Source organism: Rhizophagus irregularis, chromosome 13, assembly GCF_026210795.1.
Source record: "Rhizophagus irregularis chromosome 13, complete sequence".
Taxonomy (NCBI): Eukaryota; Fungi; Glomeromycota; class Glomeromycetes; order Glomerales; family Glomeraceae; genus Rhizophagus; species Rhizophagus irregularis.
In genome coordinates this window covers 801,708-821,736 of record NC_089441.1, presented here as the reverse complement: position 1 = coordinate 821,736, position 20,029 = coordinate 801,708, and the positions used below count along the sequence as shown (strand labels likewise).

At 23.9% G+C, this 20,029-nt stretch overlaps 4 protein-coding genes across 4 annotated transcripts; 1 reads left to right on the top strand and 3 right to left on the bottom strand.

The window, feature by feature from the left end:
* The first annotated feature begins 19 nt into the window (after positions 1 to 19).
* OCT59_004806 (uncharacterized protein) lies at positions 20 to 1,224 on the top strand. The gene has a single exon (XM_025324468.2). The coding sequence runs from the start codon at positions 98 to 100 to the stop codon at positions 1,109 to 1,111; it is 1,014 nt and encodes a 337-aa protein (XP_025186025.1). The 5' UTR covers positions 20 to 97; the 3' UTR covers positions 1,112 to 1,224.
* A 202-nt stretch (positions 1,225 to 1,426) lies between these two features.
* Positions 1,427 to 2,037, bottom strand: OCT59_004805 (uncharacterized protein; the record flags this gene model as incomplete). The annotated part of the gene is made up of 1 exon (XM_066137952.1): positions 1,427 to 2,037. Exon 1 carries the CDS (start codon positions 2,009 to 2,011, stop codon positions 1,427 to 1,429), a length of 585 nt encoding a protein of 194 aa, XP_065997143.1. The 5' UTR covers positions 2,012 to 2,037.
* Positions 2,038 to 7,076: 5,039 nt separating this feature from the next.
* OCT59_004804 (uncharacterized protein) lies at positions 7,077 to 8,598 on the bottom strand (the record flags this gene model as incomplete). The annotated part of the gene is made up of 4 exons (XM_066137951.1): positions 7,077 to 7,120; positions 7,184 to 7,549; positions 7,916 to 8,054; positions 8,125 to 8,598. 4 exons carry the CDS (start codon positions 8,596 to 8,598, stop codon positions 7,077 to 7,079), a joined length of 1,023 nt encoding a protein of 340 aa, XP_065997142.1.
* Positions 8,599 to 14,507: 5,909 nt separating this feature from the next.
* On the bottom strand, positions 14,508 to 16,050 carry OCT59_004803 (uncharacterized protein; the record flags this gene model as incomplete). Its single annotated transcript, XM_066137950.1, has 3 exons — positions 14,508 to 14,512; positions 14,597 to 15,470; positions 15,547 to 16,050. 3 exons carry the CDS (start codon positions 16,048 to 16,050, stop codon positions 14,508 to 14,510), a joined length of 1,383 nt encoding a protein of 460 aa, XP_065997141.1.
* Between the last annotated feature and the right edge of the window lie 3,979 nt (positions 16,051 to 20,029).

Genomic DNA, 20,029 nt, shown 5'->3' with positions numbered 1-20,029 from the left:
CATAATTTTTTTCTTCGGAAAAAAAATAAAAAATAAAAAAAAATAAAATTTTTTTTGTTATAAAAGAAATATAAAAGAAATCGTTTCAAAAAAAAAAATGATAAATTTATCACCAAATTGGTATTTTACTTTTCATGAATGGATTTCTTCAAATTATACACTTGATCATCAATCTTTACAATGTTTAAATCAATATTTAATTTTATTGATAGAACTTCAACGTAAAAAATATGAATTTACTACAAAATATTATAATTTAATTCAAGAACATGTTGAAGAAATTAAAAATGAAAATTATTTTAAAAATCATCAAAAATTTCAAAAATTTAAAGAAATTCAATTTATTGAATTATTAAAATTTATTTTAATTGAAATAAAAGATCAAATTGAATTTGGAGAAAAGTTGAGAATTGAAAGATATATTAAAGAAGAATTAAAAGAGAATGGATTAAAGAGAAATGATGAATATTTTGGAAATACGTCAGATGATGGAGAAATTATTGAATTTGATGATGATGGAGAAGGAGATTTTAATGATACTTTTAAAAATAATATGAAAAGATCGACTTTAACGAGTCTTTATTCAAGAGATTCAACAATTTCAACAAGAAGTTCATTATCAATATTTTCTATAAATTATTCTTCAAGATTACAATTTTATCCAAAGAGAACATTTGATTATTTAAATGATTATGAAGATAATTTATATAAATTAATACTTAAAAAACAACTTGAAATCATTTATCAAGTGGGAGATGTTAATAAAAATATTGAATCATTAAAAATATTATTATTAAAACATGATCCATTTACAAAACAAGATGCTTCATTATTTTTAATAATAATTTATTCAACTTTTCAACTTTTAGAAAAATTAAAGAAATTTGATATTACAATAAATATTGAAAATTGGGAATTAATAATAGATTTAATTTATAATTTGGAAATTTTCATGAAAAGGATAAAACATATTACTTTAAATTTGGCCAATCGTAAAATTGACGATTCCGATAAATTGATCATAATTAAATTTTTTTTATATTCGATTATAATTATAATTTTTCAATTATATTTCTTAAGTTCATTTATAATTGTTTGTTCCCCTTATTAGACTTATTAGAGGATTAAAAACTTATAGACTTATAAAATAGAGAGCTTATAGATTTTTTTTGTTAAAAAAGTATTTTTTTTTTAATTTTTATTGTGTATAAAATAAATATCATTAAAAATAATTAAAAAATAATATAATAATTTTTTTAGAAAATATTTACGTGAAATCAATGAAATCAATGGTTCGCCGGAAATATAGAGTACGACAACTACGACATGTCCAGCAAACGCGATTCCTATGATAAATATGAGTACATGAATATATATATATATATAAACTATAGATAATATAATATATTGATATGAACTTTTTTTTTTATGATCGTATCCATTTTTCAATCTTTTCAAAAACATTTTGATGTCTAAGCGAACCTTTATAATGATTCATATTTATTCCATCAGTTAATATCCAAATTCTCTTCCATATAAAATTAAATACTATATCAAAATCACTTTCTAATGGAAATTGTTCAACAGGAATTATAATATTCATAGTAATTCCTAAACTTTTTATTATTCTCAAAAGTAAATTTTGCAATTTATTTATTTTTATTATCTTTCTATTAGAATATTTTAATTTATCATTTTTTTCTTCTAAATATTTTAATATATTCATTAATTTTAATAAAACATCACTTCTAAAATAATTTACTTTAATAAAAGGATTTAAAAGAGCTTCATGAATTGGTTTAAAAAGTTCCACTTTTGTCCAAGAAAGATATTCGTTTGATTTTAATATCATTTGTAATGTTTCTTTTTGTTGTTCTTGAACAATTTGAAATGTATTATTTAAATTATTTAATGATTTAATTGATATTTTTCGACAAAGTTTTGCATATTTTCTGAGTGGTTCTTGTTTATAATAATTTGTTTGAAATTTTTCCATTATTAATACTGACATTGTAAAAAAATTTTTTTTATCAGTTTCTTTTTGAAAAAATAAAAATGAAAATTTTACTTTTTATTTATAAAAAAACTGTGAATATAACAAAATATAACAAACAGTAAATATAAGGAAAATATTTACAGGATAAAATTTAAATAAAATTGTTCTAATATTTTTGAATATTATTTATTTTTGTTTCACATTTTATTGATGTTGAGTTGAAAAGATTGTCACTGATTTGTCATTGATTTGTCATGTGAAATAATAATAATTAATCAGCAATAAAACTCATACTAAATAAAAAGCAAAAATGAAATTGAAACTATCGAATGTTTGGAAGATCATTACATACTTTCGCATTTTTTAAAAAGAATTTCTCGTTTATAAAATTTCTTTTTTCTTATTAAATTACTATCAATTATTTATATAGAAAAAAAATTTTTATTATTTTGTTTATTTTGTTTTAAATTAAATGTGATTTATGCGACCTTTTTACGACCCAAAACTTGTAAAACTTGTTTAATTGATTTTAATTCGTTCGTCAAATAATTGATCGGTATGATCGTCATCACGTCCTTGGCAAAAATTGGATCATACTTGCATTAACTATGCATGGTTACATTTTGATAGGTGCTTTATGGTAAAACAAATCTTCCATAAGAAATTTATTTGTTTAAAAAATCCTACCTTTTTAATACATTCTTTTTAAATTCTAGAAACATAGAAAACAACAACAAATAAATCTTTAACCTTTTTAAGAATTTCTTTTTTGTTTTGTACTCGATGGTTACTCAACAATCAATATTTTACCTTTTTTGGCAATTCATACGGATGTAAGTCATTCTTTTTTGTTGTCCTTTTATAATACAGAAGGAATTCTCAATTATTATATATATTCGACTTTACGTTAATACTTTTATAATAAAAAATTAAACCGTAATATTTTTATTTATAAGTTCCTTGTTTCATATCTAAACCCTTATTATCTATCTATCGTTAAACAGTTAAACAATAGTCGGAAACCATTATATCATAAATCATCTTCATCATCAAGGGTTTTTACCCGATCCGCATCTTACTGTTAATTAGAATCGTCAATCCTGAAAATGATGTGCAATGCAAATGGTTTGTTCAATTTAACGGATGACGTATTGTAAAAAAATATCAAGTACAGTCGTGCTGGCGTGCTAACCGCTTAAAGTTACATTAAATATAGAAACTCCATGCTAGTAATTCATATACGTTTACAATGTTTAGTTGTTTATCCTAAAAAGTTCGCTCAAGTTCGAAAAATGAAAAGAAAAAAAAATTATTAAATAAAGTGTTTTACCCTGAAAAGTTCGCTAAAGTTCGAAAATGAAAAAAAAAAATGTCTTAGAAATTAAAAAATGTATTTCATAAAAGCAAGGTCATCTGCTCAACCCTCGTATTGCCGCACTATTTGACCAAATTCTACCCAATACAAAATTCACGGTAATTTAAACGTAGCTTTCTTTTTAGCGGTACAAAAGCGGTACGAATAAACTCCATGAGTACCTTTGATTGTATGGTAGAGTTGATAGACGTGTCTAGTAGATACTTTTTCATTAAAAAGAACGGCCATGCACAATTATTACGCAATTTTATTCGGTTACACGGTGAAAATCATGTACCGGTACAATCACTTTATAAAGTTAATTTATAATTTTTCACTCCGTACATAATATTTTTCAACAAATAATACGAACAAAGAACGAATGTAAACAAAAACAATCGAAAAAAAGATTAACATCACGAGAAATAACTTTTTAATAAATAATAATCTAGTCAATTTTGGCTAATGTACACGATATTGAATGACGATTAAATATAGAGATTGGAGATTTATCGATTAATTAATCAATTAAGTCAGTTAACCGATTTAGGTCAAATAATTTAACCGAATAATTTAATCGAATAATTTAACCGAATAATTTAATTGAATAATTTAACCGAATAATTTAACCGAATAATTTAATCGAATAATTTAACCGAATAATTTAATCGAATATTTTAATCGGTTAAAAATGCAGATTATCTTATTATTATTTTTTTTGAGTTTAACAAATTTAGTTAAATCACAAACACAAACATTTTTTTTTATTGATTTTACGTAAAAAAAAATAAAAAAATTTAAATTGATTTTATTTTAAATAAAACTTTATTAAAAATGGCTATTTAACATGAATGATAACGAACTGAATGATGATTTTTCTGAATATATTGATTATAGGAATGTTGAAAATATTAAATAATCTTTATCTGGGTCGTCAAAGTTTGCATCTTCCACTACAATTTCTAAAAGGTGGAATCACCTACTAATAACAAAGTAAGCAAACAAAAAAAAATTAAAAATTATCTTCTACGTCCGAAAAGAGTTTTGTGTATATTAAACTAATAAATTTTTATTTCTTGAATTTAGAAAAAATAACGCTTTCTATTTGTACACGAGGTGTTTTACGAATTTCACAAAAAAGTAAATTTTCTATGCTGATCATTTAATGTTGCGCAGAATTAAATTTTACGAAAAACAGGAAAAAAAAAAAGAATTTGTTAAATAAATCAAAATCGACATTCAAAATCAACTTTGACGCTTTAAGTAAACTTGCAGAACAGATAAAAATATATATACTACATGTTCCTTTTAAAATCATATTTATTAAAAATTAATTTTTACATAACTTTTTAATAAAGTTACGTGATGAACACCCAGTGTAAATTAAGAAATTGTCTTTACAAAATTTGAAATTTCTTATATTTTTATTTTTATTTTTATTTTTTTTAACGCTATTTATAAATATTTCTTGTAATTAAGTATTTGTGTAAAAAAATATATTTCGAAACATTAATTATGTCATGTGATATAGTACGCGAAAAATCACAAAATTTGTTAATTGCAGGTTAAAATTGTTAAAATATAAATAAAATAAAATAAACTTACTATAAGCTTAAAATTTATACATTTAACCGATTAACCGATTAATTAATCGATTATTATTCGATTATGGTAGCTGGTTAATCGATTATTAATCGGTTAAGGTTTTTTCGGTCGGTTCAAACCTCTAAGTTTAAATAAAGTAATTAATTAAGAATTTAACATAAATCAACCGAAAAAAGATTGAACACAGGTACTATATAAATCCGCGAACCCAAACATTGCATAAAAACTCCGCGGGTTATTAGCTGTCAAGAATAAATGCGTCAATCATATTTTTATTTTAGAAAGGTGGTCAAAACAACAAACCATTGAAAAGGAACAATTCTCATAATTTCATAAAATTATATTGTGTTTATTAATATGATTTCTTTCGTCTAATGCAACGAAAAATGGTAGCGCCGGACGACAGAGAAATCTATAGTAGATTGTTCACGTACTTTCAATTTAAATAATACATCACGGCGGATTTATGAAATACCCCAAAATTTGCCCGTCATGTTAAATTAAATAAATATTTGACAGTATTTCAATCACCAGATTTTTATAAAATTTATTAGTGAACAGTCAAAAATAAGCCAAAAAAAATTTTTTGTACCCCAAATCTTGTGTCTAACCAATTTTCTCACTATCTAACTCATTTTCCCAGCGTTAAACGCACGTCATTATTTGACATTTTTTAGGGAAAAAGCTTAATCGATATCACATGTGTCTTTAAGTCAATATTTAATTCCCGAGGGCGCAGCAGAGCTTTTGCCGAAGTTCCGCAATGATTGTTATTATAGAACAAATAAAATAATGATCCAACGTTGATTAAACTTTCACAATAAAAATTCAAAGAATGTTTTTTTTATTAAAATTTATAAATTTCACCCATTTTACTATTTTTGGATTATATTATAATACTTCTCTAATTTTCAGAGTTAATGTAAAAACTATCCCTTAAACCGTTTTGCGGGCAAATTTGCCCGCAACTTCTAAATTAGAATAAGTGACGCTATAAAAAATTCTTTAATTTTGGCCAGATCGTCACATAATTTTGTAGCCAAATTGATCTACATTCTGGCCATAAATTGTATGAGTTAGATATGCGGTTGATCATTAAAATTGGATGAGAAATTAACCCGCAAAAATAGTATTGGAATTTTTATATAATAAAATCTAGACTTTTCTTATCATATTTTTTCTCTATTTGAATATTTATTATAACTTTTTATTTTCATTATAAAATTTTGCATTATAATAAACAAAATAGAGATAAAAAAAATTGATTTTTATGAGTATATAATTAAAATGTATAATAAAATTATCATTTAGGTTCTATATTAAGTCAAAATCCTGCTTATAAACATCAAAAATCATATTAACAAAAGTTGTTTCTCATACCAAATTCTACATATTCTATTAAGCTTTTATATAGATACAATTAATTATCAATGAAATCGGCAAAGTTAAGTGCAAAGATTTTAAAATTTTGTGATTATCTTAAAATACAACTTTTGACCAATGGATAATTTTCGATTTTCTAATATATAATTTATAAATGATAATAATTGCTGCATAATATATAATTTAAACTATTTTGAAAAAAAATTTTATTAAAATTGCTTTATTTTTCATAAAATTAGATGAGAGCTGAAATTTGGTAAAATTGCGGGCAAATTTGCCCGCAATTGCTTACGGTTTAAGGGATAATTCTATAAATACCTTTATACTTAATCCTTAAATTAATTAATGTAAAGGATTAAATTACATTGATTTTACTGTTCCAACATTTCGTTATCGTAAAAGACAAATATTTATTTTTTATTAAAATTCGTAATATTATAAATTTAGATTTTCCTAATATAATTACCACTCAATTTCACAGTCCGCAAGCATTTTATAATATTTAAGTTAAATTGTTACTTTATACTTCTTTTAGTAAATCAAGTCATATATAATATATAAATGTATAATAAGTGAATAATTATTATATCTTTTAAAAATACGAATAATAAATTGAAATTTTAAAAGTACTGAAATATTTGTTTCAGATATAATTTAAATGAAAAAAATTAGTATAAGTGAATACATTATATGTAGTAAACGTAATATACATACTACTGCGTTATATTCTGATTATAATTAATTGGGAACTTCTAAATCAAATAATTTAGAATCCTGACAATCTATTAAAATGAAAAAATTAGTAATTACAAAATTACTAGTAATAAATATAATAGTAATAATACCTTTATTTTCTTCGTCATCATCATTAAGATATGATGTAACAATAGGTGAATTAACAGGTTTTGGCAAATTACTAAATGTGAATACCCTACTAGTGTATATTGCATCAGGATTTTTTTCGTATGAAGTTGAAATGTTTAGTATCTCATTATCAGCTTCATTAAATATAGCTTTAATCTTTTTTCCTTTATAACCAAATTTATCTCTTTCATCTTCACCACTAGGATGATACCAAAATTTTAATGCGTCATATAATTCATCTGCTGTTGGTCTTTGATTTGGAACAGCACTCATGCATCTATAGGCTAATTTCTTATAAATTTCAGGAGTTCCTTTTCCAAATTCAGGTCTGACTCCATTACATATTTCTAATGATAAGCTAATATCGTGTTTTCTATTATAAAAAGGAGGTTTTCCGGACGATAATTCTGTCATAATTATACCAAAACTATAGATATCAGAAGATAATGTATATGGTTCTCCATTTAAAACTTCTGGAGCAATGTATGGTAATACTCCACATATTTTATTATTTGATCTTTGATTTGATGGCCCTGATAATCCAAAATCTGAAATATAAGTAACACTATTTAAAAACTTATTACAATTCTGTAACATATTTCCACTATGAAAATCTTTATGGCAATATCCTAATTTATGTAAATTTTTAAGGTCATATACCATATCATATAAGAATTTTAATTTCTCATTCCAAAAAATATGATCAAAATTACTTGAAAGAATACATCTCAAACTTCCTTTATTTGCTAATTGTATAATCATCATAAATTCTTTAGTTTTTATATCTTTAGTTATTCCGTAAAATTTTAAATAAGTAGTTTCATTAAAATAAATATTCCAAAGTGTTTTAATCTACAAAAATTTAAGTCAATAAATTGTAGTTATAAATCTCTAAATTAACAATAAAAAAGTATATCTATACCTCATTTAAGTATTCAACAGAAATATTTTGTGAATCATTTAATTTTTTCAGAGCTACTTTTATAGGTTTAGCGGATTCTCCTTTTTTCCAACTTCCATCATTTTGTCTAATATATTTTACTTTATTATCAATCCATATTGCAGAATATACTTTAGAGAATCCACCCTCGCCAATTTGTTTTATTTCTACAAATTTATCAAATGGTACCCATTCAAGAAATGATGGGTATTTTTTACCGTCATCACAATATTTTAATTTTGCATTATAAATCGTATCCTTGATAAATTCATCAATGTCATTATTTCCACTGGTCCATCCTTCAACTATACAATGAGGAACACATTCTTTACACCATAATTTGCCATCATTTGGTTTATAACAATTTTCATGATTGATGTTTGGATTTCTATCAGAAATATTCAATTTATTAAATTCAGATTCCATTTGTATCTCGTACTTATTATCGTTGCTCATTTTTTTTATTCTTAAGCTTATAAAAATGAAATTTTGTATCATTTGTATGGTTAAAAAGAATTATTTATAGAGTCGTAACATAATAACAGAATATGGCAATACAAGGGGCTAATTTTTTGTTGTGCTAAACTGCGATAGACATAGGACATAAATTTGCCATTGGTCCTTTTTTTGTATACATGCGCGTAATGTATACTGTATAGTACTAAGTTGATCAGCAACTAACACAGGATTTGTCATCGATTTCCAAAATTGTATGAACAGTTATCATCGAGATTTTTTTTTTTATAAAATTCATTCCTCTCATTATTTATTGTTCGGATTCTTCCTACAAAGACATAATTTCATGATATTTTTTTGTATTATTTTATTATCTATTAGCCTAGAATTGATGCTTTATAAATAAAAGTAACACAAATCTTATTCGCACAAATCAATATTGGCGTGACAGAAAAAATCAATAATTATAAACATTTTTTTGTTAAAAATTTGAAATTAATTTAATAAATAAATCCAATAATAACTATACAAATCTTTTCATTCCGTAAATTAAAGATATAAACTTTTTTTTGTTTTTCACTAATAATTAATATTCATTCTCATTCAAGAAAATTATTAATAAATGTATAATTTGTTTAATTTATATAAAGTATAAGCCATTATTATTTTTTATCACGCATGTTCAATGATATATCATATACTGTATATACAATATTGATTAATAAATACAATTAAGAATGAGTAATATAACTAAACCATAAAAGGATGAAACCAAAGCATTGCATAAAAATTCCACGAGCTATTTAAAATTTATGTATTATATTTTAGTTTTTAATAGAATAACACGTTAATTATATTTTATTTTAGAAAGGTAGTCGAAACAATAAACCATTGAGGAATAGGAACGATTCCCACAATTTCTACTGTATATTATTGAGTGGATTAGGATATATTTTACTAAGAAAAAGAAATTATATTGCACCTATTAATATTATAAAATAATTCTTCGTCCAATGCAATGAATAATAGTAGCGACGCAAATGGACGACAGATAAATCTATAGTAGATTGTTCACTTATTTTCAATTTAAACAATATTTATTTATTGAACTTTCAAATACGGAGTATTAAAATTAGAAGATTATTTTTTTATCATTCATTTTACTAATTTTTGGGTTATACACATTATTATAGCTAACTTGTTTAAATTTCAAAGTAATAACAACGTTCGTATGTAATGTAAAAACTATAAATACCTTTATCCTTAAATTAATTAATGTAAACAACTAAAATTACATTAATTTTAATGATTTAATTATTTTTTTTAGATTTATTTTCCACTTTTTATTTTATTTGAATGTGTAAGCGCAGTAGTAAAAAGATGAATTTACTTTTTATTAAAATTCGTAATATATATAAATTTAGATTTTCCTAACATAATTACCATTTAGTTTTAAAATCTGAGCGCATTTTATGATATTTAATTTGTTAAATTGTTCCTTTTATTATAATGAGTAAATCAAGTTATATATAATAGTACATATAGATATAATAATTTAATAAGATAAACAATGAATATATATACCTAAAAAAATACGAAATATAAAAGAAATAACAAATTAAAATTTAAAATACCAAAATATTTGATTCACTATAATTTATAACAGATAAGCTATATATAATTGTCCGGAGCGTAGCGAAGGACTTTCTATTGTAGAGCACTTATAACGAACTAACAATTTTGGATCAACCCATGAAATTTTTCTTCTGTACATCCGCTGACGCCACCTCACTAATTACCCCTGCTTTTTCCTTCTTGATTGTGTATCACTTTTACTTGTTTCACTGATGATTTTGTAACACTGCTTATATTATTTGGTGTTACGTATTTTTATACTATGCTATTTTCGTAAACAATTTTTTTTTAATAAAAAAAGATACCGACGCGACGGACTTTAACGATTTCCGTTTCCTAGTCATATGTAGTAGTAAACGTAATAATCTAATTAAAAATCAATAATTTAGAATCTTGACCATCTATTAAAAATGATAAAAAATTAGTAATTATGGAATTAATCATATACATACTGTAATGAAAGTAATAATTTAATATACCTTCATTATCTTCATCAATATATGAAGTAATAATAGATGAATTAACAGGTTTTGGCAAATTACTAAAAGTGAATATCCTACTAGTGTATATTGCATCAGGATTTTTTTCATATGATGTTGTAATATTTGGTATCTCATCATCAGCTTCATCAAAAATAGCTTTGATCTCTTCTCTTTTATAACCAAATTTCTCTTCCTGATAATATTCATTCTCATGAGATTTAAACCAAAAATCTAATATGTCATATAATTCACTTGCTGTTGGTCTTTGATTTGGAATAGCACTCATACATCTATAAGCTAATTTTTTATAAATTTCAGGAGTTCCCTTTCCAAATTCGGGTCTGATTCCATTGCAAATTTCTAATCCTAAGCTAATATCATGTTTTCTATTATAAAAAGGAGGTTTTCCAGATGATAATTCTGTCATAATTACACCAAAACTATAAATATCAGAGGATAATGTGTATGGTTCTCTATTCAAAACTTCTGGAGCAATATATGGTAATACCCCACAAATTTTATCATCCAATTTTTGTTCATTTGATGGTCCAGATAATCCAAAATCAGAAATATACGAATAACTTATGTCGCTTTTTTCAAGATTCTGTAATATATTTCCACTATGAAAATCTTTATGAAAATATCCCAATTCATGTAAATTTTTAAGATCGTATGCTATATCATGTAAGTCTTTTATTTTCTTATACCAAAAAATATTATTAAAATTATTTGAAAGAACACTTCTCAAATTCCCTTGATTTGCTAATTCTATAATCATCATAAATTCTTTAGTTTCTGTATCTTTAGTTATTCCATAAAATTTTAAATAATTAGTATCATAAAAATAAATATTCCAAAAAGTTTTAATCTACAAAAATTTAAAAGTTAATAAAATTGAAATAATAAATCTTTATATTTTTAAAAATTAAATAATAATAAAGAAATGTCAAATATAGTACCTCATTTAAATAATTAGTTGAAATGTTTTGTGATTCATTTAATTTTTTCAAAGCTACTTTTATAGGCTTAGGATTTCTTTTTTTCCAACTTCCATCATCTTGTCTAAAATATTCTGCTTTACCATCAATCCATATTGCAGAATATACTTTAGAAAATCCACCTTCTCCAATTTGTTCTACATCTTCAAATCTATCAAATGGTACCCATTCAAGAAATAATGGATATTCAACTTTAGCATTAATATCATATTTTAATTTTGCATTATAAATCGTATCCTTGATAAATTTATCAATATCGTTATTTTCGCTGGTCCATCCTTCGATTATGCAATGAGGAACACATTCTTTACACCATAATTTACCATCTAAGGTTGGTTGATAACAATTTTTATGATTGATTTTTGGATTTCTATCAGAAATATTCAATTCTTTAAATTCAGATTCTATTTGCATCTCGTCCTTATAATTGTAACTCATTGTTTTTTTATTTTCAAATTTATAAGAAAGGAATTTTGTATGGTTGCATGTATTGAAAAGTAGTTCGTATCATAGTAACTAATACAGCTTAGATTATGGTAATACAGGGGGCTAATTTTGTTGAGCTAAACCGTGATAGGCGTAGAACATATTCGCCAATAGCCTTTTCTTGTATACACACGTGTAGTTCCAAATAGATCAGCAACTTACGGGATTTCATGAGGTGGATAGAAAAATTATTTTGCACAATCCCACAATCTCTATTGTATAGTATTTATTAAATGGATTTTGAGTTAAAATTGATAAAATTTGCAAAAAAAAATAAATTATAGTAGTATACTACTAGCTGTAACTTATATAATATTAACATGTTTCTTATTTTTAAGTAAAAAAAATATACTTATTCTAACTAAAAAACCATACAAGGCATATTTATCCAATAAAAAAATATTTATTTATTTATTTTGATTATATCACCAATCCAAACCTAAGAGATAAAAGAACGAAAGAAAGAAAAAAGAAAAATAAATTAGTAAAATAAAAATCGTCAAGATCTACATACAGTAGTAATGATAAATTTAACAATAAAAAGTTTAATTTTATTACAAAGAAACTTTTCATTTAAAAATTTCTGCATTTTGTAATAAAAACAATTTTGGAATGTATTGTTATCAAATGCGTATTGTACAAAAGTTAATTTTAGCTTTAAATATAAGCTTTAACAAACTATCATTTTAACTTTAATTATGGTTTTTAATTAGTAATAACTAGCTAAATCTAAAGGATGAAAAATATTTAAAATTCAGTTTTAAAAAAATTTAGAAAAATTATTAATATTAAAAAAGTTCTGGTCTAACAAAAAGAGACCTAAAAAAAATATTGAAAAAAAAGATCCGGCCCAAAAAAATATTATTATTAAAAAACTAATCTTAAAAAAAAAAGAGTCCTAAAAAAATGATCAACGTACAGTAATTGATCTGCTGCGGCTGATCGCATTGAAAAAAATCCGATTAAAATTTCATTAAAACTTCCAGACCAGATTGGCCATCGAAACACACAGTCCCTATAAAAAATGTCGATCCATGTTTTATATTCCATCTTTTTACAGAAATAACGGATAAAACTTTTTATAGGAAGTACACATGACCCAACAGCAATCAAACTATTCAAACCATAACTAATTTGTTTCCTGGACTAATATTCTTTTTGTAGGGTTCCATAGTAGTAGAAAATAGAAACAGAGGTGTAGTTTAGGTGCTTGTTGGTAGTTGTTTGTTCCTTGGTTCGGTCCTTGGGATTTTTTAGCTTCTGCTTTTTTTCCCTTCCCTTTTTTTGGTCGTTTTCTTTTCCTCAGTGCTTTTTTTTCATTTTCAGTTCGAACTTGTAGGTAGAATGCCCTCTACATTTTCCTTTATTCTTCAACTAAAGTAATATTATCTTCGGGTGATTTGGTGTATAGTGCTTGCGTCCTATGTAAAGTTTCTTTGTTTGGTTGATGCCTACTGTACTGTACCTTTCATTACTCTGAAAATAAAAAAGAAATAAAATAATTACGGAATAGATCAGACGCTGACAAATCACGTGTTACGCAATTCAAAATTATTTATAAAACGTTTATACCCACTACGCAGAAATATGTAAATAACTTTTATAAAATAAATTTTTCGTCAAACGCAGTAGTGAAGTAGTAGTGACGCAGATGAATGACAGAAAAATTTACGGTAGATTGTTCATGTATTTCATGTATTTCCAATTTAAATATGATCGAACTTCCAAATTCAGAACATTAAATTTTTATTCAAATACTTATAATTTTCATTCATTTTACTAGATTATTACAGTATTATCATTATTATAGCTAAATTTCAGAATAAGTATTCATCCTTGAATTAATTAAGACAAAGGATTAAATATATTGATTTTACCGATTTTGACTGTTTCTTTTGGACTTACTTCCAATTTATATTTCTTTGAATATGTCGCTATCATAAAGGAAGTAGAAAGATGAATTTACCTTTCTCCCAAAGGTCGTAATATAAATTTAGATTTTATAATATAATCACCACTGAATTTTACAGTTCGCGAGCATTTTATAATATTTAAATTGTTAAATTGTTATTTTACTCATCTTTTATTATAATGAGTAAATCAAGTTATATATAATATATATAAATATAATAATTTAATAAAATAAATAATGAATATATCTTTTTAAAAATACGAATAGAAAAAAAAACAATTATTTAAACTATAGTTTAAATGTAAAAATTTAGTATAAGCGAATATATAATTATATGTAGTAAACATAATAACTATGTTGTATTTTAGTTAATTAGGAACCTCTAAATCAAATAATTTAATCTATATATTAAAATGATAAAAAATTAGTAATTATAGGATTCATATAGAAGAATAATCATAATAGTAATAGTTCAAGCATAATACCTTTATTATCTTCATCATCAAGATATGAAGTAATAATAGATGAATTGATGGGTTTTGGCAAATTGTTAAATGTGAATAGTCTACTAGTGTATATTGCATCAGGATTTTTTTCATATGTAGTTGAGATTTTTGGTATCTCTTTATTAGCTTCATCAAATACAGTTTTAATCTCTTTTCCTTTATAGCCAAATTTTTCTTCTTCTTGATATTCATCTTCAAAAGTATAATTCCAAAAATCCAATATATCACATAATTCACTAGCTGTTGGCCTTTGATTTGGAATAGCACTCATACATCTATAAGCTAATTTTTTATAAATTTCAGGAGTTCCCTTTCCAAATTCAGGTCTGATTCCATTGCAAATTTCTAATACTAAGCTAATATCATGTTTTCTATTATGAAAAGGAGGTTTTCCAGATGATAATTCTGTCATAATTACACCAAAACTATAGATATCAGAAGATAATGTATATGGTTCCCCATTCAAAACTTCTGGAGCAATATATGGTAATACTCCATAAATTTTATCATATGATCTTGGTTCATTTGATGGCCTTGATAATCCAAAATCTGAAATATAAGAATGTTCATTATGTTCATTATCCTGTAATACATTTCCACTATGCAAATCTTTATGAAAATATCCCAGCTTATGTAAACCTTTAAGGTCAAATATCATATTAGATAAGATACTTAATTTCTCATTCCAAAAAATATTATTAAAATCATTTGAAAGAACACTTCTCAAATTTCCTTGATTTGCTAATTCTATGATCATCATAAATTCTTTAGTTTTTGTATCTTTAGTTATTCCATAAAAATTTAAGTAAACATCACTAGTTTCATTTAAATAAAAATTCCAAAATATTTTAATCTATAAAAATTTAAAAGTCAGTAATAAATCTTTATATTTTAAAAGTTAATTAAAAAAATAAAAAGTATAAATATACCTCATTTAAATAATCAGCTGAAATATTTTGTGATTCATTTAATTTTTTCAAAGCAATTTTCTTAGGTTCTGGTTCCTTTTTTTTCCAACTTCCATCATTTTGTTTAATATATTTTGCTTTACCGTCAATCCATATTGCAGAATATACTTTGGAAAATCCACCTTCACCAATTTGCTTTATATCCTCAAATTTATCAAATGGTACCCATTCGAGAAATATTGGATAATCGTCACCATCACTATCATCATTATCATCATCATCATCATCATAATCATCATAACCAATTTTTGCATCATAAATCGTATCCTTGATAAATTCATCAATACCATTATTTCCACTGGTCCATCCTTCAATCATATAACGAGGAACACATTCTTTACACCATAATTTGCCATCATTTGGTTTATAACAATTTTCATGGTTGCCATTTGAATTACTATCAGAAATATTCAATTCATTAAATTCAGATTCTATTTGTATCTCGTCCTTATTGTCGTAACTCATTTTTTTCAAGTTTATAAAGAAGGAATTTTGTATTTTTGCATGGATAAAAAGTATTATTTATAGAGTCGTACAGCTTACAAATTATGGTAATACAGGAAAACTAATTTTGTTGAGCTAAACTGTGATGGGCATAGACATAAAATTCACTACTAATCCTTTTTTTGTATAGTACCAAATTGATCAACAACACGGGAATTTGATATGAAAATTATTTTGCCAACCGACTCAAAGATATGTGGGATTCCAAAGTTGTATGAACAGTTATTATTTTTTCTTAATTGTTATTTTTTTACAAATTTCATTTCTCCCACGTTATTTATTATTTAGATTTCTACAATTAAGATTTTCCTACAAAGTTTTATAATTTCATGATATGTTTTTACATTATTTTATCATCATCTATAATTATAAAAATGCTATCATAATATTGAACAAAATTTTATTATTGTTACTATTTTATAAATAAAAGTAACTTGAATCTTATTTTCACAAATAATGACAAATAATATTGGCGTGATAAAAAAAATTTTTAAAAAAGAATTAATTATAAACTTTTCTTTGATGATTCTTTGTTAAAAATTTAAAATAAATTCATTATATAAATCTTTTCACTCCATAAAATAGAAAATATAAACTTTTTTTTTGTTTTTTCACTAATAATAAATATTTATTCCCACTCAAAAAATTATTATAAATAAACAATACATTTCTTTGAAAAAAAAAATTACTTGACACCATTTAATCAAAACTTTTTTTCGTAAAAAGATAAAAATTAATTGGTATATCGGCCAATATTATTTGATATTTAGCATATGTGTGTTTAATGTTACACAATATACAATATTGATTAAAATAAATATAATTAAGAATATCCCTTCGGTGAAATATCCCTTCGGAGAAATGGCTTCGGCGAAATAGGTTTCGGTGAAATGGATGTGCCGTAACCGGTAGATCAAGTCAAAATTTTTGAAATGTATCGTAAAAAAAATTTATTTTTAAAAATAGATATATATAATCTTGAAAATTTTTGGGCAATTGATAAATTTATAAATTTGTTTTAATAATTAAATTTTAAGGACAAGCTTTTTAATTCCGGCCAATTATAATTTTGTCCTTAAGACGTCAGTATGTTACACAATTGATTGACACTAATTGTGCGACAGTATCGTTCCCGAAATAATACTGATGATTATTTTAGTATTTTTAAATTAGATTTATATTTGACAAATGATGATGATATATATAATAATCCAAATATTCATTCAGAAGAACAAGATGAATTGGAACTTCCTGAAAGTAAGAATTACTTTTTTTTTTGAAAACGTATAATTATATTTAAAAAAAAAATATTCTCAAAAATGGTACTAATTTAATATAAATTTTAGACGTCCAAAGTAATTATAAAATTGAAATGATGTAAAAACAAGAGGAGAAACACTATCCTAATATTGAAGGTATGTTAAATTACTATTATACTGATGATTATTCTAGTATTTTTTTAATACATTTTAATTTTGATTTATATTTGATAGATAATGATGAAATATATAATAATCCAAATATTCATTCAGAAGAACAAGATGAATTGGAACTTCCTGAGAGTATGAATTACTCTTTTAGAAAATTATAGTATATTTAAAAAAAATTCTCAAAAAATGGTGCTAACTTAATATAAATTTTAGACGTCCAAAGTAATTATAAAATCGAAACAATGCAAAACCAAGAAGAAAAACATTATACTAATGTTGAAGGTATGTCAAATAACTATTATGCTAATGATTATTTAGTATTTTTTGATTTTATTTTTAATTTTGATTTATATTTAGCAGATGATGACATATATAATAATCCAAATATTCATTCAGAAGAACAAAATGAATTGGAACTTCCTGAAAGTAAGGATTACTCTTATAAAATCATGTAGTGTAAAAAAAAATCCTTAAAAAATGGCGCTAACTTAATATTAAATTTTTAGACATCCAAAGTAGTTATAAAATTGAAACAACAAGAAGAGAAACACTATCCTAAAGTTGAAGGTATGTTAAATAACTATTATACTGATGATTAGTTTAATATTTCTTTAATTTTTTGTTAATTTTAATTTGTATTTGATAGATGATGACGATATATATAATAATCCAAATATTCACTCAGAAGAACAAAGTAAGAATCATTCCTTTAGAAATGAATAATATATTTAAAATAAAATTCTTCAAAAAATGATACTAACTTAATTTAAATTTTTAGACGTCCAAATTAATTATAAAATTGAAACAATACAAAAACAAATTAAAGTTGATGGTATGTAAAGTAATTATTATGCTGATTATTATTTTAGTGTTTTTTGATTTTTTTGATTTTTAATAGATTATAAATATTCATAAAAAAACTAGACGAATCGAAACTTCCTAAATGTAAGAATGGCAAGAAACATGTCTTAAGACAACTTTGGTGTTTTAAAACATGTTTTGCATGTTTTGAAAGATGTTTTAAACCGTTCAGTAAATAATATTGTATTGCAAATGAATTATATAAATTAAGCACTATTACATCTAAAATTTCTTTTTTTATTATTATTATAAATTATTTAAATACTGACTCGATGAATTTATTTTGTTTTTTATATATTATTATATGGGTTTTTTTTCTACGCACTCACAGGTGCATATATTATACATTATCATATAGTTTTTAGTTTTGCATGGAGCAAAAATTTAAATAAAATTTATTAAAATTTAACAATGTAACATGCATTTTGTTTGCATCCTTCTATTATTATAGAATTTATAAAATAAAATAGTAAACGTCGAATTAAATAATTTTATGATTTTCTAAATAGGTTGACAACAAATACTGTAATTCAAGTTTCCACCAAATTTTAATAGTATAAACTTCGTGTAGCCATATCTCTTCTGTTACAAAAACCTTCAGAGGTATTCCAGTGGGTCTGGTTCATTTCACCGACAATTTCTTCTATCATTTCATCGACATAAAAAATAATTATTGAATATGAGATATTTTATTATAAAACATTTTTTTTTTAGATATTTAGTTTAGATTTAGTAATAAGTATTGATACTCTACTTTCATCTTAGACGGGTTAGTAGATAGAATAACGTATAGTTATATCTATTATATTTTTTTTATTTTTTTACATGTTATTATAAATTTCATTAAAATAATAAAAACTAACAAAAATATATATATATATAATAAACTTTTTAGTTTTTGATCACAACAAAACATTAATACATTTATTAAAAAAAAAATAAACTATTGCAAAAGTGGTAGTTTTTTTGTATTTTATAAAATCTAACAAAGAAATACGTGTTACTAACAAAAAAAAATCCCCATTTCATATAAAGATATATGTATATTTAATTTTATATATATGTCGGTGAAATGTTTGTCGGTGAAATAACCCTGTCGGTGAAACGTTTGTCGGTGAAGTAATTGTCGGTGAGTTAAACGCGACCCATTCCAGTAGTATCCAATGTACATTGAAGTATCTAAGCACAAGCTGTTCGGTAAGGTGTTTAGGGATTAGCAAAATTTTTACCCAGAAAGGACCCGTAGTTGACCCTAGCTCTATTAAGACGTCCAAGATAATTTTACGTTTCAAATTTTATTATATTAGTTTTATTACGCTATAATGCTTACTGTAATTAGTTAAATTTTTTCCGCGCTTTACCACAATGGTGTATAGTATATATAATAAAAATTCTAATAGTTCACAACCATTGAAGTACCTAGAGTTTTTGTTACATGGATTTATTTAAATAAAAAGTAATTTCGAGAAAAAAAAATTTCAAGATTTGAGATAATCAAATTATTAGAGATTCAGAAACTGGTTTGCAATATCATCTTGCTTTGTGTATGTGATTGTTATTCGCGCTTATCTGGTCTGTAGCGCAGTTTGTTTACTTTGTTATTTTAAAGATAGTCTTTTTATCTAAAAGGTATAATATCATGTAAGTAA